The sequence below is a fragment of the Abramis brama genome (genome assembly GCF_963993115.1).
Source record: "Abramis brama genome assembly, chromosome: 22".
Lineage (NCBI taxonomy): Eukaryota > Metazoa > Chordata > Actinopteri > Cypriniformes > Leuciscidae > Abramis > Abramis brama.
Window position 1 is genome coordinate 10,765,857 of NC_139984.1, and position 27,629 is coordinate 10,793,485.

A 27,629-nucleotide genomic window follows, 5' to 3' on the forward strand; every position below is an offset into this window, starting at 1 on the left:
CTGACATTGCAGATTAAAAAAACAAAACAATAATTAAAAAAAAGCGTCTACTAGGCATATATCGTATAACGTTAAAATGAATTTATTACGTTAACAACTGCAGAACAGCATTGCGTCCATGATTGCGTCACTAGAAACTCTATTCTAGTCTATTGCATTAGCGCCACCTTGCGTTGATGTACATCTTCGAAGGGATAGTGCCCTGAAAAATGAAAATTGTCATTTTCTCACCCTCAAGTTGTTCTTCGAGTTTCTTTCTTCTGTTGAACACAAAAGAAAAGCATAATATGGAAGTCAATGGCTACCGTCAACTGTTTGATTACTTACATTCTTTAAAATATCATCGTTTGTGTTCAGCAGAAGAAAGAAACTCATACAGGTTTGGAACAACTTGAGGGTGAGTAAATGATGATGAGTTTTCCTTTTTGGGTAAACTATCCCTTTAAGTGGCCTTGCTCAGAGATAAACCATTAAAAAGAGCATAAATCCAGTTCACAACACAAATCATTGCACACCTCGCTTACAAAAAGTCTTTATATCTTTAATTCATCAGCTTGCATGTAATAATAAATACATTGGTTAGCAACTGAACAGTGATAAACAAAACAAACGTGTGCACTGAAAGTGTGCATTATTCGAAAAATAATGATTTTAGTGTTAATCAGGTCACGTTTAATTTCATTTGACTGAATTTACTAAATCAAATAAGAACTCCTGATGCATTGCACAAACTTACATTAGTGCACAACATGATGCAACATTTGTGCAACTATTCATTGCACTTCTATTTTGTGCAATATTCCAAAAGAGAGTCGGGTAATCTGATGGCGGACACAGATCAGATGAAAGACCAATGCTGATAACTGTTGGCAGGGTCACAGCTTTTCATGATGATGTTGCCATACTCCACCATTAAACACTTATTAAACAGAGCACTGTGGAGAAGATATATCTGCAAACAATCGCAAATGTATAAGGTAAGATAACACAAACAAAGACCAAATTAAAATCTCTAAAATGATGAAGTGCACAAAAGTTTGAGATTATATAAGTTTGTGCCATGATAGTACATTCATTTTTTTTTGCAATGTCACAGGGCAAAAGGGTTGTTGTGATATTGATATGTAGGCTACTATACCTGTTGGGAAACAAGAATGAAACTCCACACCTGTTGTGGAGCTGGGACGGTTCCATCACCCTGAAAGTTGCACAGCTCCACTCGCACAGGTTCAGGCTCAATCGTTGCATGCAGACACAGCTGCTTATCAATATTATGCCTCAGCTCCTGATGCGACGTGTACTCAAAATACTACAAAGATAAAATAACACAGAAAAAGCAGAGTGGCTACGTTTTCATATTTAGAAGTGGTCAAATTCAGTGTGAAAAAGTATGGAAGCAATTAAGTAAATAGCCAAAAAATAATGATAATAATATTAATGTGAGGATGACAGCAGTGGTCATTAGAATACCTGATTTATTCCCATGTTGTGGCAAATGAATAAAATCACTGACTTCCCTCCAGGATTCTTCTTACCAATATCAAGACAAGTTTTTGTGGCAATGTTCTTCAGCTACAGACACAATAAGCACGTGCACACACACACGCATGCACACACATGCATATTGCTGTAAATTATCAAATTATTACTGCAATAAATTATCAAATTATAACACTGCATTACCGATCCAAACAGCACAGGGTTCAAATCAGGCACAAAGAACTCTGGGTAGATGTTTTCTAGATACCAGGAGAAATTTTTGCAATGTAGCTTCTCCTTGAGCTTCAGGCGTTCCCTTATGTCCCCGTATGATTTCTGTGCTCCTCAAAAGTAAAAGAGAAATATGTGAGCTTTACAAATAAGACTTATTTTGCAATCAATTAAACATATTACACACATTATCCACTTCTCTCACCTTTGCTTCAAAGGCAGCAGCTTTTTTATTTCTGTTGTAGAAAATCTTCTTGTAATCACCCATCCAGACTTCTGCGAGGCGAACCTGGTTGATTATGATCACATCGGTGCCTTTTGGGAAGGTGTGCGGACTTTTGGTGCGGAAGATGTGGCCGACCACAGAACAGGGAATGATCTCTAGACGACCTCCACACAGCCATACCTGAAAGAGCCAATGCATAATGTATGATACCAGAGCAGTGTCATTTTAAATTCAATTTCATTTTAGTTTTTGAAATTGTGAGTGCATACTAGTGAGTGCACTAGGTGTTGTAAGGCCGGGTGGATTAAAAAAACGAGGTAACAGAATGAGCAGCACCAAACATACATCCATCCATGTAGGACAAGACTCGACAAGGAACATAAGAATTACTGTGACACATAATCACAGAACAAATCAACAACAAAAAACTACAATGGAGTAGAACAGGAAGTAACAAAAATACAAGCAGGACCAGGGGAACATGCTGGAATCATAACAGTTATGTGCTTGTGTAATATTTTACTTTATTTCAAATTTAAATTTAGCTTTTTATTAGCTTTAGATTTAGTAATTTTAGAACTTCAACAATTTTATTTTATTTCAGTTAGTTGCTATATTTGTTATATACTATTAATTATATATTTTAGTATATTTTGTTTTCTATGTTATTTTATTACACAGTGTATATTATAAACAATCATTTTTAAAAATTATTTTTTATAGTTTAGTTAATTTAGTTAAAATGATAAATGTCAAGATTGTCTAATTTTATGATACATGTTAACAAAAGTTCACTTGAATGATTTCTGAAGGATCATGTGACACTGAAGACTGGAGTAATGACGCTGTTAAAGGATGCGAAAGATAAAAACTTGCAAGACGGTCTTACCCTAAATGAAATTTCTATGTTCTCTCCTCCCCAAAACTCCATCTTGTCATCATAGGTCCCAATGTGTTCAAAGAACTGCTTGTAAATGGCAAAAAGTCCTCCGGCAATAGCAGGTGTCCTGAAAAAAATTAACTACATGAAAATTGGTGTCTCATGCAGCAGCGATATAAACACAATTTAAACTGATGTGCGTTACTGAGAAAAATGTGCTTTTGTATGCGTGCATATGTGTGTGGTCCTGTTAAACCCTACATTATGGGGACCAAATGTCCCCAAATGTGAGGAAAACAGCTTGTAAATTATACCATGATGTTTTTCAAAAATGTGAAAATTTATAACGTTTTTCATGATGGGTAGTTTTGGGGTATACAGTTTGTGCAGAAAAAAAATAATTATGTCTATGGAACGTCCCAATATAACATGGATTGGAAACTCAACGTGTGTGTGTGTGTGTGTGTGTGTGTGTGTGTGTGTGTGTGTGTGTGTGTGTGTGTGTGTGTGTGTGTGTGTGTGTGTGTGTGTGTGTGTGTGTGTGTGTGTGTGTGTGTGTGTGTGTGTGTCATTTGCCTGACTGGATAGGTTTCATCTTTGTGTTTCACCCTCTCTTCTTCAGGTATAGTCTCCCAGCCAAAATTTAGGATCCAGTCAAATTTCCCTCGGGTATGTGTGAGGGCTGACGGCACTGGCTTTATAAACTGTAGATTGTCCTTGTTGATGACAGCAATTCTTGGGCTCACAACTGTGGTAGGTTCCTGAATTAACCGGTCCAACAGGGGCTCCAACCAACCATAGAAACACTCACCTGGGAAAACACACACTAAATCAGATTATGAATTTGACTAATGTGCCTACTTTAACAAATCAACTTTGGTTGGACTCGATCCTCATGACTGTCTGAATATATTATGTTCACCTTTTAAAGGACTAAGATTTGATACCTCCAGTCAATTCAGTTTCTGTGAAAGCCAAAGGTTGTGGTGCACTGCACTCTTTAAAGTCCCCGATAGTATGTACTCACAGTGGGAGTCCAGGAAGGCAAGCACTTCTCCTTCAGCCTCACGTGCACCCAAGAGTCTGGCAGCAATTAAACCTTTCCTCTCACGCTGCCTCAGGACACGCACAATCTCAAAAGACTTGACATACTGTTCTAGCGGGGCAGTTAGATGTTCTGAAATGAAAACTGCCTTAATCTACAAGATTTCAAATGAAAGATATACCGTTTTAACAAGATTTCCACATTTGAATAAGACATAGCGTTTTAACACATAGTATGCTGAGTGGTTGACAAGGTGTTGCTAGGGTGTCCTAAGTGGTTGCTAAGCTTTTGCTAGGGTTTTCTGGGTGGTTGTTAAGGTGTTACTAGTGTGTCTGTTCTAGGTGGTTGATAAAGTGTTGCTAGGGTGTCCTGGGTGATTGCTAGGATGTTCTGAATGGTCACTAAGGTGTTGCTAGGCCATTGCTAGTGTTTCTTGGGTGATTGCTAAGGTCTTTCCATGTTGTTCTGGGTGGTTGCGAAGATGTTGGTAGGTGTTTTGGGTGGTTATCAATGTGTTACTAGTGTGCTTTGGGTAGTTGCTAAGGCATTGCCATAGTTTTCTGGGTGGCTGTTAAGCTGTTGCTGTAAAGCTGCTTTGAAATATGTATTGTGAAAAGCGCTATACAAATAAATGTGAATTGAATTGCTAAGATGTTGCCATTGTGTTCTGGGTGGTTGCTAAGGTGTTGCTAGTGTCTTGGGTGGTAGCTAAGGTGTTGCTAAGGTGTTTTGGGTAGCTGTCAAGATGTCACTAGTGTGTCTTGGGTGGTTGCTAAGGCATTGCCATTTTCTTGGGTGGCTGTTAAGGTGTTGATAGGGTGTTTTAGGTGGTTGATAAGGTGTTACTAGTGTGTCCTGAATGGTTGCTAAGGCATTGCTAAGGTGTCCTAGGTGACTGCTTTGGCATTGCTACAAGGGTGTTTTGGGCGGTTGCTTACTAGCTCAAGTCAAAGGAGTCTCAAGATATGGCTTGGGCCTCTTCTTCAATGTAAGTCCATGGAATTTGTTTGCTCGTTTTATTGTCAACCTTATTCACACCAAGGACCTAAAAATGCAATGTATCTTTGCCTTAACTTACCTTGAGTACTTGCATCATCCACCAGTATGATTTCTTTAAGTAAAACAGCAGGTGAAGTATGCAAGACACTGAAGATGGTGCGGAGGAGAGTGGACCAAGCCTCATTGTGGAACACAATTATCACACTGGTAGTGGGGAACCGTGGACATCTGCTGAACTTTTTCTCAATGCATCTTAAAAGAGTAACAGAGAATTGGATTAGATATTTGGAAGTAATCAAGAACTACATGGTCAAAAGTTCTCTCGAACAATTTTGCTCAGACTGCCTCTTATGATACTCACTCAGGGGGCCGCGTGTCAACACCAAGACTACGGTGGAAGGAGATGCGGTCACTGGCAAACTGGTTAAAGCCGTTTCTAGAAAGACCCTCCTGCTTCTCCCTCAACTCCACAGGAGTCATGATGCCAGTTATGAAGGGGTTTCCATCCGCTCCAGGTCCTTCAGGATCCTCCTGAGGTCTCTGTATGTGAGGCCTGAGGTCCTTCATGCTATAGAACCCAGAGGGACAGCTGGCATCTCCAGATGATGCTGAAGTCAATTCAAATAGTGGTGCAGAGGCATCCTTTTGAAAATGCCAAGTGCTGCTGGAATTCAAACCCACACTGCCTCTGTATCTTGGCTTTAGGGAAAGGCCTTGAAACCCGCTGGCAGACCTCCACCCCCCTAGATCCAGCTGTATTACCCATAGAATGGTGATTAAAAGGGTCAGTCCCAAGCAGCTCAGATTTAATGCACATTGAGGACTTCGTAAACGCATCCTGTATGAAAACAAACCAAACTGGATCACAAATTCTGGTTCAATGAGAACTTTATGTAACTTCATCCATTTGTTGTAGTACCAGAACATTTCTGCAAAATAAATTACTTTGTTTTCAATTTTAGAAGATTGACAACAGTGTCCCTCAGTGTGACATGTTATACAACATTTAACATTTCCCTTCTTTTTTTATGAAGAAAACATGGAATATTTCAATTAATTTGTCACCTAGGAGGACTATTTAAGGATACATATAACTTTTGGCCTACTAGATTTTACTACTATTTTTTTTTTTTTTTTTTTTTTTTTTTTTTGGCACTGCTTTTGAAACACAGGTGTACACTTGGATAATGGATATCTTGTTAAAGCAGATGGACACATAAAAAGCAAAAACAATTGTTTTTACAACCGGTGACTGCCCATGATCAATTGTTCTCATTCGTCATCAAATTTTCAGCTTCACGCAGCATGCAACTTCCAAACCATAAAAGCACCACAGTCCACCGAGTCCAGAGCTACTTTTTTGTGTGTGTGCGTGAGTATACATTACACACACGGGCGAATGACATATGATATCGCAATTTCCCACAAAATCCGTCACCACTAAATTATAAATAATAATTATAGGTTTATCAAAGTAGCCTCTATATCTGAGTAAAGTGGTTTGAAAGACGGAACTCTCCCATTAATAACATTTTGTTATCTTACTAAAAAAGAAAAAGAAAAAATATTTTCTTAGATATAAGAAAAGACGAGCAAATGCGGAAGTCTAACATTTATATCTCCAAAAGAACCACAGCCAAATCGAGAAGAAGCCTACCTAAATATGAGAATTTTGAGAATGCATCAGCTTTGTAGCAGGTGCGTTCAAAGAAGCCATAAACACATCTATTAATGAGATCTCAAGCATTTCTGTAATTTGTAAGATAAATATCTCGAAAAGGAGTGAGGTGGTTCAAAGAATGGTGCTTCAGCTCAAGTAGCCTACGTTACCTGCAGTCCTGCACTAAAGTGGACGCGTTGTAACCACAGTTGAAAACGTAGCCTACACAGAAGATATTGTGAAAATGGCTCGTATTGACATTTTCTCTAGCAGTAGCTGCTAAGATCATTCCGTCATGCCAGGTGCATCTCATTGAATAATTGAACCGGTTTATTTTCTATACAAACAAGTTGTCAACTAAAGAAAATAATAAGTGGACGGAGGTGATATTTAGGAAGCATGAAATGTGTTTATGGCTTTGAATTTGACTGTAATCAAATTTAACTCTGCTTTGAGCATTGTTTTTTGCAAACGTGCTGATGAATGAACAGGAAATGAGGGGCAGTGCAAGTATCCATGACAACACATTAAACATTAGCGCGTGAAGCTCGTGCTTGCGACTCTTTTCGGTGCTCGTTCAGCTCTTGGGGTAACGTTAACGTTATTACTAATTATACTTCTTTGATTATGGCTTTCTTCGGAATCACATATCTGGGCTATCAGAACCCTATTGGGGACAGGATGTTACCATCTGCCCAAAACAAACTAGATACGCGAGGTATGGCTGCTTTGGTTCGACTTTATGCAGGCGCTGCGCGTCTTTAGCACATCTGTTTACGTTTAACTTAGTAGTGAGGTCCAGTATGTTTGGTTTTTCCCTTCTGACTCATCAGACCTGCATCTTGGCAGCCAGAGCAGATATCAGGATATGATCAGACGCGTTCGGGGGTGTAATTTCATACTAAATACATCAAACACCCACATACTACATGTACTAACCAAAGAGAGGTTTTGTATAGGCTAGTTCATGCAATTATGCTTTCTCAAAATAGAGAAATTAATAACTGATATCCAGTATACATCATGTTCAGATCTGTTCATGTACATTATGCAATTTTTAAAATTAGTCTTAAAGTCCCCATGAAATCAAACATCACTTCCTTCATGGGTCAATGATTTTGATGACATCACTTCAGCTTCTGATCAGATTTACTGTCCAATCAAATGCTCTCTAGAATCTAAAGAATCCTGCCCTCAATGAAAAAAATAAAACATTGAGGAGCAAAGACAAAAACACAAAAGACAGAGCAGTTTACTTTTGATATAAAACAAAGTCTCAGCTTTCCATCTATCTATAAATTACAGAAACGTCTGTCTGTCTGTATGCATGTGTGTGTGTCCACATATCTCTCGAACCGTTAGTCCGATGGATTTCAAATTCGACAGGTGTCTCGCTACGGGCACGAGTAAGTGCAGTGCCAAGTTTGACGTTGTTTGGATGAGAAATGCTAAAGATATCGTTAAATATATCATTTTTAGAAGGTTGTGGTTTAAAAATAAACATTCTGACATAAACACTCTGTCAGCTACACTGTTTACTTCTGAATATTATAGTTTGGTTCCAGAACGTGATAAATCCATTTTGATTAATTTGAGTAAAAATGTGTTTTCTTTACCAAGAAAGTGGCAAGATGAAAACGATACTTGGTTACTCACGTAACCTCGGTTCTCTCTAGAGAGGGAACGAGTATTGCGTAAGCTCTGCTTACGCAGCGGGAAAAGCCTTCTTTTCTCGAGATACTGAAACCAAAAATTATCCTTAATTTCATATATTGTCAACGCAGTGCGGCTGCAGGCAGCTGAGCTAGAGCGGCATACTGCGCGCTCATTGGCTGCCGCGCGGCAACTGCTTAAGCCTACCAGTGAGCCTGGCGTGACGTCACGCCCAATGAGGGCGCGCGCGACCTCGCGCGTCACAGCCCGCCAGAATGGGCGGCGTCAGAGCGTATATAAGGAAGGCTCGTAGGCTATATTCTCTGTTTTCTGTCGACTGAAGCGACGCGAGCGATAGGCTCAGCACGGTCAGGGAACGCAATACTCGTTCCCTCTCTAGAGAGAACCGAGGTTACGTGAGTAACCAAGTATCGTTCTCTTACGAGAGGTTCTCTCGTATTGCGTAAGCTCTGCTTACGCAGCGGGAACCCTTTGTCCACGCCGTGCGAGCCTAACAATCACATATGACTCATAGAAAAACATAGAGGTGATTAAACAGGTGGCCAGCGGTGCGGGCCAACACATGTTCATAAGCACACATAGGGAAAAAACACAGAACGGCACTGCCGGTTCATGTTAACTGATACCCTGAGCGTGCAGCTCAACAGACAAGCTAATCGGAAATACAGCCTGACCCTTGGGCAGGACACGAATCACGACTAGACTGACAGAAGTTTAGCCTGCATAGCGGGAACTTCCAGGTTATAAAACCTAACAAATGTGGAGGGGGACGCCCAGCCCGCCGCCTTACAAATGTCATCAATGGAAATCCCACTGGACCATGCCCACGATGAGGCCATGCCTCTGGTGGAATGAGCCCGTATGCCTAACGGACATTGCAGGTCTTTTGACGCATAAGCTGCTGCAATAGCGTCTACTATCCATCTGGACAGTGTCTGTTTCGAAGCGGCGCGACCCTTGGTGCGCCCGCCAAACGAAACGAAAAGCTGCTCTGAGAACCTGAAGGCTGCAGAGCGCGTCACATAACACCTTAACGCCCTGACCGGGCAAAGGCAGTTAACCCCTTCCTCACTGCTGGAGGACGGCAGAGCCGATAGGGTAACGACCTGAGTCCTGAAGGGAGTGCCTAACACTTTGGGGACATAGCCGTGCTTCGGTTTGAGAATGGCTAACGAGTCGTTAGGTCCAAACTCGAGGCACGACGCGCTGATGGACAGCGCGTGTAAATCTCCCACACGTTTAACTGAAGCCAGAGCTAGCAGAAAAACGGTCTTAAGCGTCAAGTATTTCAACTCCACTGAGTCCAAAGGCTCAAAGGGATGCGCTTTTAAGGACTCCAGGACCAGGGACAGGTCCCAAATAGGAACCGTCGGGGGCCGTGGAGGGTTCATTCTCCTGGCCCCGCGTAGAAAGCGGGTAATGAGTTCATTTCTGCCCAGTGCACGGCCGCGCGCCGACTCAGCGAACGCTGCTATGGCCGCGACATAAACCTTGAGCGTGGAGGGGGACCTGCCCGCGTCCAACATCTCTTGGAGAAATTTCAGTACCTGTGGAACTCCACAGGTTCGAGCATTAGAACCCGTATTCACACACCACTTGTTAAACACTGACCATTTAGACGCATAGAGCCGCCTCGTCGAGGGGGCTCTGGACTGCGTGATCGTGTTAATTACCCCTTCTGGCAAGCCAACGAGTAATCGTTGATTATCCACGCATGCAGAGACCAGTGCTCTGGATGGGGATGCAGAATCGAGCCTCGGGCTTGAGAGAGGAGATCTCTCCTCACCGGAATCGGCCATGGGGCTGTGTCTGCCAGTCTCATTAGCTCGGGGAACCATGGTTGGTTTTCCCAACGCGGGGCTATGAGGAGCACTGCGCAGTTCAAACTCCTGATCCTCGCTAGCACTTGAGGTAGCATCGAGATCGGTGGGAACGCGTACAGCGGGGCGCTGGGCCAGGTCTGGGCCAGCGCGTCTTCCCTTTTCGAGAAGAACCTCTGGCACTGAGCATTCTCGCTCGTGGCGAAGAGGTCGATCTTCGCTTCGCCGAAACGACGCCAAAGCGTCTGTATCGTCTGGCGGTGTAGAGACCATTCCCCTGGGGGAACGTTGTCCCTGGACAGTCTGTCCGGGCCGTCGTTCAAACGACCGGGTACATGAGCTGCCCTTAGGGAGCGCAACGGGCCTTGAGCCCAGGATAGGAGGCGCTCTGCGAGCGCGCACAGGGTTCTGGATTTGATTCCACCCTGGCGGTTCACGTACGACACCACTGACATGTTGTCCGAGCGAACTAGCACATGGTGTCCCCGTATAAGCGGTAGAAAGTGCTTCAACGCTTTCTCGACCGCCAGCATCTCTAGACAGTTTATGTGAAGGTCTTTCTCCGTATTCGACCACGGGCCGCAAATCGGACTGCCTTCGTGAGTCGCTCCCCAACCCATGTTGGACGCGTCTGTCGAGATCACTTTGCGGTGTGCGATGGTTCCCATCGACACTCCCCGCTGATACCATTCGGCCGTCAGCCAGGGCTGCAGGGCTGTAACACAGCGCTGAGTCACTCTGATTGGAGTACGGCCTGAAATCCATGCTTTGCGGGGCGTCTCCGTTTTTAGCCAGCGTTGAAGCGGACGCATTCGGAGTAAACCCAGCTGCAGGACAGCTGCTGCTGATGCCATGTGGCCCAGCAACCTCTGAAAAGTTTTCAATGGAAAAACTTTTCCCTCCTGAAAGGAGGCGGCGAGGTGTCGAACACAGCGCGCGCGCTGTGCGGACAGTCTGGCTGTCATTGCCGCCGAGTCCAGATCTATACCCAGAAAAGTGATAGACTGGCTGGGGGCTAAAGAGCTCTTGTCCCAGTTCACGGAAAGACCCAAGCTTTGCAGGTGACCGAGAAGCGCTTCTCTGTGGGAAACTAGTTCCTCCGCCGAGTGCGCTATAATGAGCCAATCGTCCAGATAGTTCAGGATTCGCATTCCCCTCGATCTCAGGGGTGCGAGAGCCGCATCCATGCACTTCGTAAATGTACGGGGTGCCAGGGATAGGCCGAACGGCAGGACGGTGTACTGATATACCTGGCCGTCGAAGGCGAATCTCAAGAATGGCCTGTGACGGGGTATAATCTGAATCTGAAAGTACGCGTCTTTCAGGTCGAGAGATATGAACCAGTCCCCCGGGCGAATCTGCGCGAGGATTTGACTGGTTGTGAGCATTTTGAACGGCCGTTTCATAAGCGTTTTGTTCAAATATCTCAGATCCAATATAGGTCTGAGTGCTCCGCCCTTCTTGGGTACGAGGAAATAGCGGCTGTATACGCCTGCCTCGGAACCCGGAGGGAGAACCCGTTCTATCGCCCCTTTGCGCAGCAAATTCGCTATTTCTGTGTGAAGCAGATGCGCTGCATCCGCTTTCACTGTAGTCTCGGCCCGAGCGCGATAGCGCGGAGGGCGGCGAGCGAATTGAAGCGAATAGCCCTTTATCACTGTGTTCAGTACCCACTTCGACACACCCTGGATAGCTTTCCATGCATTCGCACTCATAGCTAGGGGTCGAATCGCCTCTGACTCTCGCCCGTCGCACAGCGCGGGACGGGGAATCTGTGGCGGTGTAAGCGCGCATCGCGCAGTGGCAGTGAGGGGGAACGGGGGGTTCGCAGATGGCGGCAGCCGGCTGAACAGCGCTGTGAGAGAGCGTTTTGTGAGACGGCTCGCGGCGCAGAAGCGGGGCGGGCTCGTGCATGTTTATCGGAGAGTGTGCGTGCTGTAAAGCGGGCACAGAGCTCTTTATTATCACACAGCCGGTGGCTGACTTGTGCGTGTGTACATGAGGGTGCGCGCGCTGTGTAGCGGGCACAGGGCTCTTTATTAACACACCGCCGGTGGCTGGCTCGTGCATGTTTAGCTGAGAGTGTGCGTGCTGTGTAGCGGGCACAGGGCTCTTTATTAACACACAGCCGGTGGCTGGCTCGTACATGTTTAACTGAGAGTGTGCGTGCTGTGTAGCGGGCACAGGGCTCTGTATTAACACGCGGCCAGTGGCAGAATGTTCCGTTACCCAAGCGTGTGAGACAGAGCGAGCACTGTGTAGGTGTGAGCACTGAAGTGTGGGCACGTGACCTACAGTTATCACTCGAGCGGCCGTAGCGCGCTTTATGTGAGTGCACTCTGTGGGGTACACAGGGGAATTTGTGCTTGTGTGTAGTGATGAGCACTGGGAAGTGGGCATGTTTACTACACTCATAACACTGACGGCGTGAGCCGTCTGACCAGACATTACACTCTTTATTCGATTTATCTGGGTCGCCGTAAAAACGGCGTTTGTGTGCAGGCGAGAGAGTTGCGAAACTGGCTCGTTGGCTGCTGTGGGCACTACTGCAGTAGCCTTTGACAAGGGGACTGGCAGAGGGATACATCTTAGTTTTGACGGTGGTCCGGCCGCGGCGGGAGCCGCCCGTCTTTTCCTCCCGACGGGTGCTAGGAGGACTTAGCAGGCTCGGGCTTCAGCGTTACCTTAGGCCGAGGCCCACGCGGGGGCGGCGGCCTGTGCTGGCTGGTGGAGCGGGACCTGGGGCGGCCGCGCTGGCGCTGCTTAGAGTCTGGGGGTCGAGACGGCCGCTGTGCGGAGCTGCGTGCAGGAGGCTGGCTAGAGCGGCCTGCAGCGGAGCTCGAGCGGCGGGGCAGGAAGAGGTTCATGGCCTGTGACGCTTTCTGTACCTCAGAAAAACGGTCCACGAGGCCGCTCACTGCCGGGCCGAAGAGACCAGTAGGCGAGAGCGGGGCGTTCAGGAAGACGGATCGCTCTTGTTCCCCCATATCGGCGAGAGTTAACCAAAGGTGGCGCTCGATGACGGTCAGCGAAGCCATGGATCGTCCGATCGCTTGGGCTGCTGTTTTAGTCGTGCGAAGGGAAAGGTCCGTCGCACTGCGCAGGTTGGTTAGGGCCGATCTGTCCAGTTCTCCCTCGTCAAGCTGGCGGAGGAGGTCCGCCTGGAGAACTTGAAGGACCGCCATTGTGTGCAGAGCTGAGGCGGCTTGCCCAGCGGCGGAGAAAGCGCGGCTGGCGAACGCCGAAGTAGTCCTGCAGGCTTTGGACGGGAGGGCAACCTTTGAGCGCCATCTCGCGGATGGGGGGCAAAGATGCGCTGCAACCGCCTGTTCGACCGGTGGAATCCGGTCATACCCCTTCTCCGTGGCTCCGTCCACGCGGGAGAGAGTCGATGAGGCCGGAGAGCGGAGTCTGGCCGAAACTGGAGCGTTCCAGGATTTAGAAAGCTCGTCGTGGAGCTCAGGCAGAAACGGCGCCGGTCTAGACGCTGGAGCCTGGCGACTGGTGGTCAGGAAGCATCCATCAAGTCTGTTAGGCGGGGGTACCTCCGGCGCAGACCACTCGAGGCCCAAACGCTCGACCGCCATAGTGAGGAGGTGGAGAAGCTCGGCCTCCACTCCGGCGGGAGCCCTGCTGGAAGCTCTAGTGGAGGAGGCGGATCGGGCGGAGCCGGACCACGCCTCGCTGTCCGACGCTAACAATGAGCATGTGTCCAGCCGATCGTTGTCGTCCGCTTCATCCGCTGTGTCGACGGCATCGAGGGCGAGAGCCGTCGGCTGCGCGTCGGGGAGCGGGGGCGGAGAGGGAGAGAGCGAGGCTCGCGGGAGAGGCTCCGGCGAGGCCTTGGCTCGTGTCTCAGGCTCCGGTGGGCGTTGTGAGCGGCGTTTTTTCTTTCGCGGCCCAGCAACGGCAGGAGCGGCGTCTGAAAAGAGGGCGAGTCGAGCCCGCAGGGTCGACATCTGCAGCTCTTCACAGCATTCGCAGCCGCCCGAGGAAAACGCGACGACTGCATGATCCCGTCCCAGGCAGAGAGCGCAGAGAAGATGGCGGTCTCCGTCGCTGAGCGGTGAGCGGCATGAGCCGCACGTGGTGCGAGGCATTTGAAACAACGCCTCGTGCTCTTTTAGAGTGCTGCGGAGAAAAGCAATACACACAAGAGCTTAACACGGAAGGATATGTATCGCCGGATAGCTGAGCTGGCACGGCAGGCTGAAGGCGGCGAAGAGATCGTCCGGCTTCCTCAGGCTGTCCTAAGCTGGCTCGTTAGCTTGATCCAAGAAGGCCACGGCGACGGTTTCCTCTCAGAGACCAGCGATGCGAGTGCTTCGCTGAAAAGACAGAAATCAGAGAATATAGCCTACGAGCCTTCCTTATATACGCTCTGACGCCGCCCATTCTGGCGGGCTGTGACGCGCGAGGTCGCGCGCGCCCTCATTGGGCGTGACGTCACGCCAGGCTCACTGGTAGGCTTAAGCAGTTGCCGCGCGGCAGCCAATGAGCGCGCAGTATGCCGCTCTAGCTCAGCTGCCTGCAGCCGCACTGCGTTGACAATATATGAAATTAAGGATAATTTTTGGTTTCAGTATCTCGAGAAAAGAAGGCTTTTCCCGCTGCGTAAGCAGAGCTTACGCAATACGAGAGAACCTCTCGTAAGAGAACCACTATTTTCTGTTTCAAACTTTCACATAGCATCTTTAGGTTATAATAACATAAAAAATTCAAATCCAGATTTTGAGTTTCAAAGACTTATTATAAAAACGGATTATTTTTTCCCAAAAATGCAATAAATTCATGACACTTTTTTTTCCAAAATGCAATTAATCCATTAAATCAATATAAAAGTTATTTTTTATCATATTGAAACTGTTGAAATCAGCCATTGCAAAGAAATATCTCCTGAACTTTTTTGTTCAGCGATCAGCTCACAAAAACTGATTTTGCACTTTGCACTGCTCTCTGAATCAACGCGCTTATTCATTTGTGGATGTAAACTGAATCTATAAGTCAGCTATGCTGTTTACTTCTGAATATTATATTTCATTCTGGTGCACTTAACGTTATCGCTACTGTGTAAATGCTATTCACCAACTAAACATATCCTTTTCAATGCGTTCACATTCTCTTTCACGGGCATCATTTGTAGTTGCCTATTCACAAAATGTTTGCTCAAGCATAGCGTTTTCTCGGAGTTCACGTTGTGCTTTCTACCATGCACAAATAAAAATGTCACTGAACTTTTGCTGTGTAATTGTAACAATGTGCACTCAAACACACCAAACCAACAATTACTAAAAACACACTTAAAAACTGATTTTGCACGGGCATTTTGCACTAGTTTCTATCAATTTTATTACGAAATTTAAACAAACAAAGAAAAAAGTGGTTTTGTGGCTCTTTAATGAGCATGAGAGATCGCTGTAGCTCCAAGTTCAATCGCCGTCTCTTCCTCTTTACTATAGTTATAGCACAGAATGAACATCCGAAGGTATGTTGAAAGAAACAACATATTGAAATGTATCATGTCATGTAATCGCTCGGCCAGACGCCAATAAAAAAGCTTGTACACAATGTCACGTAACTTTGTTTACCTCAGGAAAGTCAGTCTATGGAAGCTTGTTTCCGCCACTGAATAAAAGAAATCTTGCAATTGCGAATTTACATCTCGCAATTCTGACTTGTGTTTTTTTTTTTAAATGATTGTTTACCTCAGAATTAGACGTTATAGCTCACAATTGCTAGTTTATATCTCACAATTCTGAAAAAATTCAAAATTGTGAGATATAAACTCGCCAGTGCCATAAAAGTTCAAAATTGCGAGATATAAACGTGCAAAAAAAAAGTCAGATTTGCAAGATATAAACTCGCAATTGCGAGAAAAAGTCAGAATTGCAAGATATAAACTCTCAATTGTGAGTTATAATGTCAGAATTGCGAGTTATAAACAACTAGCAATTCTGACATGATAACTCACAATTGAGAGTTTATCTCTCACATTTGTGAGAGAAAAAGTCACAATTATCTTTTAAATTGTTTTAGGCTATTCCATGGCGAAACAACCTTGCATTCCACTCAGTGGCCATAGTATGGGAAAAATTTGATAGAAAAATGAGCATTTTGAGAGAAAAAAAACTTGCATTATATTACATTCACTTATATCACTAAAAAGTTATTATTACAAAACTGCCTTATATGCAATTGTTTACAAATCAGTTGTTAATTTTAACTTTTAATAATAATGTACAGCTGACTTGGTTCCCTGTAGGCTGTAGTGTACAGCAGTTCAGAGACTTTTTTCCTGGAGAAAAAAAATAACATGTACTGTACCTGAAATAACACAGTATATTGAAATGAATCAACATTGGATCTAATTGAAATCAAGATGGGAATCAAATCGCAAGCTTATGAATTGAATCAAAATCTAAAACAATACTTTAATTCTCACTCCAAGTTGAACTCAAAAGTTAGCAGCCCTGCTTTAGATCTTCATTAATTCGCAACATTCTTGGTGGTCACTGATGAGATCTTGTTTCCCTTTCAGCTCCTAAAGAACTGTATCGTGTACCTGTGACGGACAACCAGCAGTATGGTTGGTGGGTTCCCACTGGAGGCCTGAAGAACCAGGAGCCTTGGACTCGAACCCGTCACTTCCCACGCAAAAACAGCGAAATGACAAAGTATGATGAATCTTAAGCTATGAGCCAAACTGTGTAGGCCAAATGTGTCAACAAATAATTGTGTAATGCTTTAATACATATATTTCATTTATTTTCTCAGGTTTGTGAATGAGATGTCAATGACCTACCCAGACTTCAGCTTGTTTTGATCCCTGATCCATGAAACTATGAAATGATCACTGTCCCATAATGCTTCAACACTACTGTGTCATGTCACCTTGCAGAACAAGAGGTGCAGAGGATACGCAAATGTAACGTGTATCCACTACACACATTTATGACTGTGCCATATTGTTTTGAGAATTTAGTGTAATAAATTTAGTCCCATACTGTATGTGCTAAATGTTATTCTTTGCATATACCTGAATAATGGCGGCAAAATCTAGTATTAATAAAACAGTGAACTATTTGTGACTAAACTTTACAATTTACCTGAAGCAATTTTTCTAAAATTTATTTTTAAGTTAAAGTAAAAATAATGTTTTTTTTATCAGAAATGGACTAAAACATTGAAATAACTGATCTAGGATTAAATGTTAAGTTACCTTAGCACTGGTGTTTTAATTACAAAATGGTTCAACTCACCAAATGCATAAAATATTTACTATTTGCAAGGCATCTCTATTTACAGGTAAAGTTTCAACATTAAATTAATCAGTTTGATTATTGAAGTCATTGAAGTTCATAATTGAAGTTATTGAAGCTACTAAAGTGATATTAGGTTGATTATTAAAGTCACTATCATTCATTGAAAACAAATTATATATATATAACACACAATAATGGTGATCAAATTGGTGAAATGTACAATGTGCCTATAAATAATTTGAGGTGACTAAAACCCTTCAAATGATGCATCATTTATGGTCACTCAAATATAATGATTAAAATATACCAAAACAAAGGGATTTAAAGTTCACCCAAAAAACTATTCTGTCAAAGAAAATTCTGTTATAATTTATTACTTTCATGCCATTCCAAACCTGTAAGACTTTTGTTCATCTTCGGAACTCAAATGATCTTTTTGATGAAATCTGAGAGATTTCTGTTCCTCCATATACAGCTACGCAACTTCCACTTTGACACATAAAAAGTTGATAAAGAGATCGTAAAACTAATCCATATGAATTGAGCAGTTTAGTCCAAAGAAACACGATCACTTTATACACTAAACGGATATAATTTAGGCTTTTATTCACATATAAACATTCAACTCACACATCAGCTCAAGCATTTTCACTTGATGTGCAAGAACACATTTGAGCTTCCTCAAGAACCAATGAGGTTCATTCTCGTGTTACGCAGCACGTTTGAGCTTCCTCAAGAACCAATGAGGTTCATTCTCGTGTTACGCAGCACGTTTGAGCTTCAGCAAGAACCAATGAGGTTCATTCTCGTGTTACGCAGCACGTTTGAGCTTCCTCAAGAACCAGTGAGGTTCATTCTCGTGTTACGCAGCACGTTTGAACTTCCTCAAGAACCAATGAGGTTCATTCTCGTGTTACGCAGCACGTTTGAGCTTCCTCAAGAACCAATGAGGTTCATTCTCGTGTTACGCAGCACGTTTGAGCTTCCTCAAGAACCAGTGAGGTTCATTCTCGTGTTACGCAGCACGTTTGAGCTTCCTCAAGAACCAATGAGGTTCATTCTCGTGTTACGCAGCACGTTTGAGCTTCCTCAAGAACCAATGAGGTTCATTCTCGTGTTACGCAGCACGTTTGAGCTTCCTCAAGAACCAATGAGGTTCATTCTCGTGTTACGCAGCACGTTTGAGTTTCAGCAAGAACCAGTGAGGTTCATTCTCGTGTTACGCAGCACGTTTGAGCTTCCTCAAGAACCAATGAGGTTCATTCTCGTGTTACGCAGCACGTTTGAGCTTCAGCAAGAACCAGTGAGGTTCATTCTCGTGTTACGCGGCACGTTTGAGCTTCAGCAAGAACCAGTGAGGTTCATTCTCGTGTTACGCGGCACGTTTGAGCTTCCTCAAGAACCAGTGAGGTTCATTCTCGTGTTACGCAGCACGTTTGAGCTTCAGCAAGAACCAGTGAGGTTCATTCTCGTGTTACGCGGCACGTTTGAGCTTCAGCAAGAACCAGTGAGGTTCATTCTCGTGTTACGCGGCACGTTTGAGCTTCAGCAAGAACCAGTGAGGTTCATTCTCGTGTTACGCGGCACGTTTGAGCTTCCTCAAGAACCAATGAGGTTCATTCTCATGTTACGCAGCACGTCTGAGCTTCTGTAAGAACCAATGAGGTTCATTCTCGTGTTACGCAGCACGTTTGAGCTTCCTCAAGAACCAATGAGGTTCATTCTCGTGTTACGCAGCACGTTTGAGCTTCCTCAAGAACCAATGAGGTTCATTCTCGTGTTACGCAGCACGTTTGAGCTTCAGCAAGAACCAATGAGGTTCATTCTCGTGTTACTGCTGAGCTTCAGCAAGAACCAATGAGGTTCATTCTCGTGTTACTGCTGAGCTTCCTCAAGAACCAATGAGGTTCATTCTCGTGTTACGCAGCACGTCTGAGCTTCTGTAAGAACCAATGAGGTTCATTCTCGTGTTACGCAGCACGTTTGAGCTTCCTCAAGAACCAATGAGGTTCATTCTCGTGTTACGCAGCACGTTTGAGCTTCCTCAAGAACCAATGAGGTTCATTCTCGTGTTACGCAGCACGTTTGAGCTTCTGCAAGAACCAATGAGGTTCATTCTCGTGTTACGCAGCACGTTTGAGCTTCGGCGAGAACCAATGAGGTTCATTCTCGTGTTACGCAGCACGTCTGAGCTTCAGCAAGAACCAATGAGGTTTTTTCTCACGCGTCAAGCAGGTTAGGTTGAGCTTCTGTTTATGTTCAGTGATCAATGTTTATAGGTGAATAACAATCTCTTTATGAAATTTTTGAAGCGTCAAAGCTGTAGTTGCATAGACTGTCAATGGAGGAACAGAAATGTCATTACAAATATCTTCATTTGTGTTCCAAAGATGAACGAAAGTCTTAACGGGTTTGGAACGACATGAAAGTGAATAAATGACAGAATATTCATTTTTGGGTGAACTATCCCTTTAAACAAAAAACACAATACAAAGCAATCACAAAAAACAAATAAAACAGATATTTTTTATTTTGAGGGGAAAAGTTTGTCTATATTCAAGAGTCTTTTCTCAACTTTCCTTTGCAAAGTTGAAAAGCGTGTCCCTTTTCTAATCCTTCGACTAAAGTAAAAAATGAAACAAACAAACGAACAAAAAGGTAAATGAAAATAAAGAAACGATCAGGAGTCGTTCAGCCCTGATCTAGACAGAGGCCCCAGTGTGAGAGTCAGTAGTACTAAAATACACTCCTGCTTGCTCACAGTACATCAGATAGTATGTTTCCTTCCCTCACGCTGAATCTCCTTTCGTGCACGCTTTTATTGCACATACTGGACGGAACAACGGGGCGCCCTGCCTTTGGTACGAACGTGACCAACTGACATGCAATGACCAAGCTACTATCACAGCAAGTTTTCAATAAGTGAAGAACACACAGCAGGAGAAAGACAGTGCTTTGGCCATCATGCAAGTCAATTCGCTGAAAGAGGTGACCGAGTTAACAAACGTTGCTGTAATGGGTTGCATCAAACAGGTGAATTGCGCGGTTTTAGCGTGTGATTTAAAGAGGCACTGTTATCATATACTGAAGTTTGTTCAATTAAGGCAAATGCACTGCAATTCGCACTGCAGGCATGCAGTGTACGGTAAGTCTCTATTGGTTCTATGTTAGCAATTAGCAGGCTAGCAACTGTTAAGTATTATAGTACATCTAAATGAATTTGAAGTGTATGTTTTGATTATGTATTTCCCCATGTGGCTTTTTCCTTAAAGAGATGGAGTGGAGGGAATATTGTTCATACGTCACTGACTGCAGTTGATCAGTTAGTACCAACTTGCTAGAACGTCTCAATTCTCAAGTCTTTGTTCCCTCTCCTCAGCTGGAATGGAATCATAATCAAACAGATAAGAACAACCAGAATAGGAATAAAAACGGATACAGAGGTGATACAAAATACCCAAACATTAAAACTTAAGGGAATCAAACAAACAAAAATCGTAGAGAAGATACCACAATCAGACATGCTTTTGAGCTGTTTAGTTTGGCAAGAAAGCAGCTAGTCGTATCATAGAAACCTCACAGTGAAAAGAGTTATGCCCCTTCGAGATTACAAAGCACAGTATTCAGTCATAATTTATAGATATATTTCTTTCATTTTTAAAAAAAGTCCTTCTAGAATGAATTGGATCTCGATAAACTGTCTTGTACCGTGGTATCCAATGCCGTGGCTTTTCCCCAGATGCCTCCGAAAAACTCTTTTTTTCCTTTTATTTCATTTTGTACCAAAAATACTTCTTTGAAAAAAGAAGAAATGGTTGACGGAACACACAAAACTAAACTGAAGTCTTCCTTGAGGACGTTAAAGGCCCAGACCTGGTCGTACTTCCCAAAAAAAAAAAAAAAAAAAACCCTACTGTTCCACAGCTTTCCACACACTTTTCCATCTAGAATTTGTCATTCTTAAGGAAAAGACTTTAAATTAAATCATTCAATCCTTCATATGATCCAGAGCACGACGCTCTGCCAGTGACAGAGATCGCTGGTCAATCAGTGTGATTTACTTTAAATGATAAAACGCCATAAAAACAGGGAAATCGAGGGCGTCAGGGCATTACATAAGATTCAAAACTTTCGCAAACTTCTTTTCTATTAAATACTTTGGTCTTTGGTCAATAGTTCTCTTTATAATTTATACAGATACTGTATTCGTACACGCACAAATATACGAGCGTACATGTTTATGTACGGTATAAATGTGTATGTGTTTTCCAACTTTTTTCCATAAAGGACTTTTTGCACAAAACATCAAGATCAAAATAAATAAGGAATTCCGAACGAAACATGAGTACCTGTATTTATATTCTCCTGAAATAAAAATAACAGGGGGGAAAAAAAGTCACAAAAATAAAACTGGAGAAAATGCCTTATGTACAGCGTTTTTCTTCGGCAAATAAAGGCCTTTATTAAATAAACAGACTTTGCATCTTTCAAGCAGCCTGAGGGAGAGGCTTAAAAACAATCGTCCTTCAAGGTGCACAGGCATATCCACGGCCGCCACGACTCTCCAGTGTGGAGTCTGCTTTGTTTTTTCAATAATCTTCCTTTTTTTGTTTGTTTTCTTTCTTCAAGTGATGGCGATGGCTACTTGTTTGTCTTCAGTTTGCCTGGAGAAATCCTCCTCTCTGGGGAATTGTGGGAATCCAAAGAAATTCTAGTGCACTGCTAACTGTTGGGAGGTCCGTTGTTCAAGAAGTAAGTGGTCATCTCACCCTTGCCTTTCACCTTTACGACCCCTCGACACTCCAGCTGGTAACCTTTACTGGCCAACACCTGGTGCAGGTCTGTGGTCACCTGTAAAATACCAGAAAATCACTTCTACGTGACTTACTCAGGATGACGACGATACTGTGAGCCTCTACGGGATTGAAGGTTTACCTGAATCTGGTCCGGGACCCCTGTACTGTCCATCCGACTGGCCACGTTTACTGTGTTTCCCCAGATATCATACTGGGGCTTCCTGGCTCCAATAACTCCTGCAACCACTGGCCCAATGTTCAGCCCTGCACACACATGCATATGCCAACTTCTTAGAAATGTACTCTTTCACACTGTGCACGTTTGCCGAGGTCCGGGACGGAGAGAGATTTCATCCGTTTAAATTATATTAAGCCTTAAAGTTTGTGGCCACTGAGTGGCTATACTAGTCGTTTGTCTGCTAGCGTCACGTCACCTCAGCTAATCCTGTCTCTTTGCCCATTTTCGGTTATCCGGGAGTGACGCGCTGCCAAGATGGCGATGGCCGGCTCCGCCCACTTTGGGCTTCAAAAATGCTCTTCAGAAACCTACGGGTGACGTCACGGACACTACGTCCATTGTTTTATATGTTCTATGGTTACGTCGCTTCACTGCCATTCACAAATCCATTCATAAAAATGTGTGTAGTATGAATGTAAACCGAACGTACTACATTCACCATGCTATCATGGGAACTACCAGCATCACTGCTATTCATAAATCCTCTCCCTTGGCCTCATGGGATAGTAAAGTGTCCATAGTATGCAGTTTATTGTATAGTATATAGTTTTGCCTACTTTTTTATGAGTCCTATGATGTCAGACTTACTTCTTTTGTCACATACTGTTTTTCACATACTATATAGTAGGGAAATAGCCCGAGTTTCACATTCACGCGAATCGCGGCACAGTTCGAGTGCAACCGAACTCAGACCACCTCCTCCCGGTGCACTCCCGGGTCCACATGACAGCATTTTTCCTGCAATCCGTGCCCCGTTTCAAACTAAACTGCCAGTGTGAAAGTGCCCTTAGTATTCATGCTGGTTTCAAATGGTTTTGAAAAACTTTCATTTTAAATGAATGTCATGTGACATCATGTAGTGTAACCAGTGTTCTTTTAGTATTATTTATATAATAATATTATAGTATTTATTAATATTTTGAATTAGCTTTTTTTTTTTATTCTTTTTTTTTTTATTTCAGTTTAAGGTTTAGTAACTTTGTTATGTGCTTGTATTAGTTTTTATTTTAAATATTTAATTTAATTTATTCAGTTTTAGTTGTAAGTCATTATAGATGCATATATTATACATGCAGTCATTATATTTGATTTCAGTTAGTTGCCAAAGCAACATTTGTAATTTCTAACATTTGTTTTTAAAGTTTATATTCTTCCATCAAATATTTTTCTTTATTTCGGCTTTATTTCAATTAACAAAAACATTTTTAATAGTTTTAGTTAACAATAACACTGGGTGTAAACAATTTAAAAGATTTTTTTTACACCTTAAAAACATGCATACACATCTTAATCAAGAGATTTTTTTGTTTTGTTACAAATCTCATGAATAATTAATTTAAAAATACCATTTTATTTGTGGGGAGTCACATTACATTTTACATCAACAGCATCAAATTATTTGATATTTTAAGAGACTTGGTTGCACCACATGACTTTGATTTGGCAAACCAAACATTTTCAAATGTTTCTAATAAATAATCAGTGAACACTGGACTCCTATGTGAGCCTGTAGGTTTTGACGCTTACCGATCTTCATCTGGAAGTTGTTGAAGGAATGCTCATTGATGTATTTCATCTGTTCGCGGAGGTGCATGGCGTAGTCGGCCAGAGCGGTTATATGCGAGCGGCCTTCCTTGTCGTAGGTGGAGTCGTTGAGGCCAGATGCTGCCATGTAGGTGCTGCCAATGGTCTTTATTTTCTCCAGCTGCCTGTATTTCTCCTCACTGATGATCTGTAATAGTGAGAAAGGGTTTCATCGATGTACACTACCTTCCAAAAATGTACGGTCAGTGAGATTTTGTTTTGAAAGAAATGAACACTTTTATTCAGCAAGGATGAATTAAACTAATCAAAAGTGACAGTAAAGGCATTTATAATGTAACAAATTCAGCTTTGCCAACACAGGAAAAAATTAAATTTTAAAATATATTGCAGTAAACTATGTAATTTTGAATTGTAATATTATTTCACAGTATTACTGTTTTTACTGTGTTTCTGGCCTTGGTGAGCGTAAGAGACTTCTTTCAAAAGCATTCAAAATATATAACCAACCTCAAACTAAATGGTAGTGTATTCAAGTTTAAAAAAAGCCAAGCCAAGATGTTTTCATATTCGTCACACAGATTGGTTTAATAATTTAAGATTCCCTCATTCTCTTCAAACATCTCCAGCCTTCTAACCTCATCAAAGTCAGCGATGATCTCATTGAGGAGCCTCAGACACTCCACTCCCTCATTGTTGGCCTCCAGCTCCACGTAGAACTCGGAAAAGTTGCTGATGGAGGCGAACATGACAGCCACGCACTCACACGACTGGTAGTACAGCTCGTCGTTCCTCCTCTCTCTAGCTAGAAAGTGGGCGGCCACATCTTTGGGCAAGATGTTGTGGAGAAGCCGACGGTTGTAGGCTTGAAGTTCCTCCATCTCCTCCTTCTCTTCTGTGGCCTATTACAGCACATATATCAAATTCTGAAGGTATTGTATGAACAAATTATTTTTGGTCACACACACACTATTGTATATCTTAGTGAATCAAGTATGCCGCAAAAAAAAAAAGCAAAAAAGTGGTTCAACTAATAGATTCAAATCCTGACCTGAAGTTTCCAAAGGAAGTCTAGACGAGCTGTTGACTCCACTTGCTGGGCGTGTAGGTACAGTGCTAGTACAAATACAGTGAGGATCACTGGGGTCATGACCTTTAGGGACACTTTAGTCACCCTGAAAGTACTGCAACAAGAGAGATCGGGTCAGCCACAGGATCAATTATTCACATCACAGCATGGATGTAACGGAATACAGCACACACAACCACAAGAAAGATTTAGTGTCTACAGGTAAACATTCAAAGCAACTCAAATCATTCAAAACTCAAAAAGTCTTAAAGCATACCACTGTTCAGTAGTTGTATTGAGATTGGACCTGTGGGAAAACCATAAAGATTAATCATTTCTGAGCTTGTAAAAACAATAAATTATCATATATGATTAATAGGAAGCATAAGAGATGAATATAGGTCTCACCATTGCAGAGTTTCATTGAAAACTCTAAAAAAAAAAAAAAAGAACAGCAAGAACACTTGTTTTAACGAACAAACATATGCAAAAGTACACATTGTATTCGCAATAATTCTTAAACCTTACAGCATTCATTTTTTAATACAAATACACATGCTGAATATTCAAATCAGAGATAGAACCACATTTTCAGTATTGGGGGAACAAAAAGTATTTATTTTATCACTATTATTGCAAACCACTCTAGTTATTGTTAACTAAAACTATTCAAATAATTTTCATTAACTGAAATAAAGATGAAATAAAATAAAGATAATTATTAAACAAAAACTAATAATTACAATAATAATAATAAAGCAGAAATTACAGTAACACTTTACAATAAGCTTCATAGTTAACATTAGTTAACTACCTTAGTTAACATAAACTAAGAATGAACAATACTTCTACAGCATTTATTAATCTTAGTTAAAGGGATGGTTCGGAGTAATTTCAACCTAGGGTCCTTTGCACCATGACCTCGAGCCAAACACCTCCCCCCAGAAGCTTTTTTTTCCTTGGTCGAACATTATTAAAGTTAGAGCTTATTTAGAGATATCAGCCGGATGGCTTAGTGCAGGTGCTAATTGATCCAAGGATGTATCTTGTAAATTACCCCACTAATAATGCTCAGAAGGGTACCAAACTTGGACAGTAGTACAAATAGGTTCTGTACTCATAAAATGAGGCATTGGAAAGTTTGTAAGTACATCAGGAGTTTATTTAAATAACACTTGCCTGATGGCTCATGCTACCGCTAACCTGGATGTCGAGGTCACTTAAGTCATCAGGCAAGTGTTATTTAAATAACACGAACTACACCACGGTTGCTCGACTGCATTCCCTGTATTACCATTTAGCAAGTTGTTAGAAACCGCCTTTTTCAAGACACTGGCTTTAAAAAAAATAAAAATCACGAGTGGGGTATTACTGGTGTGTTTTATGTCGTAGAATAAAACCATTTAACCACAATCCCATTTAAAAAAAAAAAAAACATTGACTTCTCGTTTCTGGGTTTTGGCCTACAAAAATACGTCATCCCTGCAGCCCTCTATTCTCATGAGAACATAAAGCCACTTCAAAGCTACTTCTCGCTGTTGAGATTGAGCAGTACTGACGCCCTCTAGTGGCCGGCAGTGGTACTTACAGGGCATTGGCCGTCACGAAGAGGTCTGCGTTGTCAAACAGCGCCACCTCTGGCCACTCCACAAGCAGCAGGAAAGTGAGCTGGATGAGCAGCATTAAAGCCAGCTTCCCTATACTACTGATCTGCAGGAACACGGAGCAGGCCAGCAGGGTCAGCAGCACACTGTAGCTGAAATACTAAAGCAGAACATCAGGTAAACACCAGGACGAGTCAGCATGAAACCTGTAATGTGTCAGTTTTCCGATCTTGGTGTGACTACACACTCTTTTTACCTCGGGGAAGGGGCAGGAGGGAGTGTCGCTGACACAGATATCCAGGCCGTTGGCTACAGAGCGAGACAAGTTGTGAATGACACAGGGAGTCACCATCTCTGACGACGACCAGTTAAACCGCTCTGCTACACAGTCCACCAGCTTCCGTGTGTCACAGGAAAACTGCAGGAAACACAAAACACACACTCAGGCTCCAAAAATATACAATCGTTATACAGCTACAAGCAGTTAAAGGATGAGCTCACTGCACTCATTTTCTAATGCTTTGCCATTTTTGGAGCTTGACGACTCTGGTCATCATTCATTTAATTGTCGTAGGCCAAAGAAAGTACGTGTTTTGGAACAACATGAGGATGAGTAAATGATGACAGAATTGTTCTTTTAAAGCAACATTTGTGATCATACGGTCTCTTTGGAAGAAATAAGATTGTTAGCTGAAGTGTTAGAAACACTACTATTGTGTGCGAAGTGATTTGGCAGCTCTGCGTACCATGTTGACAAAGGCAGAGATGAAGACGAGGATGAGGGTGAAGACTCCCACCAGTGTGCTGTTGGTGCGAGACTGAACAATCTTCTTGGACACGGTCTGCATGGCGGCGGGGAAGAGCTGCGAGACAGAGAGATACAGGCCAGTCGTACACATTTGCAAAACGCAAGCGAATGAAAAGCGGCGCATGTAGACTGCTTACCTTCACGCAGGAGTAAATGGCACAGATGAAGAGGATGTTGGCAAGAATGATGAAGATACTGATGTAAATTCCCAGCATGACCAGAGTACTGTAGAACACAAAGGAGGTTTCAGACTCGTGTTTCAGACTAGTTAACCATAATTTGGGGACAAATACGTT

The 27,629-nt window shown here is 42.9% G+C and overlaps 3 protein-coding genes across 4 annotated transcripts in view; 1 reads left to right on the forward strand and 2 right to left on the reverse strand.

The window, feature by feature from the left end:
• Positions 1-527: 527 nt before the first annotated feature.
• Positions 528-5,427, reverse strand: LOC311073161 (polypeptide N-acetylgalactosaminyltransferase 6-like; the record flags this gene model as incomplete). Its single annotated transcript, XM_084098643.1, has 10 exons — positions 528-952; positions 1,139-1,309; positions 1,471-1,572; positions 1,684-1,815; positions 1,916-2,116; positions 2,826-2,943; positions 3,393-3,627; positions 3,844-3,993; positions 4,940-5,112; positions 5,222-5,427. The coding sequence occupies 10 exons, from the start codon at positions 5,425-5,427 to the stop codon at positions 839-841; spliced, it is 1,602 nt and encodes a 533-aa protein (XP_083954769.1). The 3' UTR covers positions 528-838.
• A 1,644-nt stretch (positions 5,428-7,071) lies between these two features.
• Positions 7,072-18,578, forward strand: spmip11 (sperm microtubule inner protein 11). The gene is made up of 3 exons (XM_084099227.1): positions 7,072-7,238; positions 16,553-16,688; positions 16,789-18,578. Exons 1-3 carry the CDS (start codon positions 7,148-7,150, stop codon positions 16,835-16,837), a joined length of 276 nt encoding a protein of 91 aa, XP_083955353.1. The 5' UTR covers positions 7,072-7,147; the 3' UTR covers positions 16,838-18,578.
• Positions 18,579-19,788: 1,210 nt separating this feature from the next.
• adcy6a (adenylate cyclase 6a) overlaps positions 19,789-27,629 on the reverse strand; it is a 57,065-nt gene continuing 49,224 nt past the window's right edge. For both annotated transcript variants that reach the window (XM_084097943.1, XM_084097944.1), the window contains 11 exons: positions 27,471-27,558; positions 27,272-27,388; positions 26,782-26,943; positions 26,510-26,685; positions 25,330-25,353; positions 25,199-25,228; positions 24,904-25,036; positions 24,491-24,754; positions 23,838-24,042; positions 22,212-22,336; positions 19,789-22,127 (listed from right to left, as the gene is read on the reverse strand). In XM_084097943.1, coding sequence (XP_083954069.1) covers positions 21,999-22,127; positions 22,212-22,336; positions 23,838-24,042; positions 24,491-24,754; positions 24,904-25,036; positions 25,199-25,228; positions 25,330-25,353; positions 26,510-26,685; positions 26,782-26,943; positions 27,272-27,388; positions 27,471-27,558 — 1,453 coding nt within the window. In that variant the 3' untranslated portion in view covers positions 19,789-21,998. The remainder of the gene's footprint in view (positions 22,128-22,211; positions 22,337-23,837; positions 24,043-24,490; positions 24,755-24,903; positions 25,037-25,198; positions 25,229-25,329; positions 25,354-26,509; positions 26,686-26,781; positions 26,944-27,271; positions 27,389-27,470; positions 27,559-27,629) is intronic.

Bases quoted from the DNA above. Each gene is read 5' to 3' on its own strand.
- spmip11 (XM_084099227.1), top strand. From the start codon at position 7,148: ATGGCTTTCTTCGGAATCACATATCTGGGCTATCAGAACCCTATTGGG. The intron at 7,239-16,552 runs GTATGGCTGCTT...TTTCCCTTTCAG, and splicing joins AAACAAACTAGATACGCGAG to CTCCTAAAGAACTGTATCGT. The intron at 16,689-16,788 runs GTATGATGAATC...TTATTTTCTCAG, and splicing joins AAAAACAGCGAAATGACAAA to GTTTGTGAATGAGATGTCAA.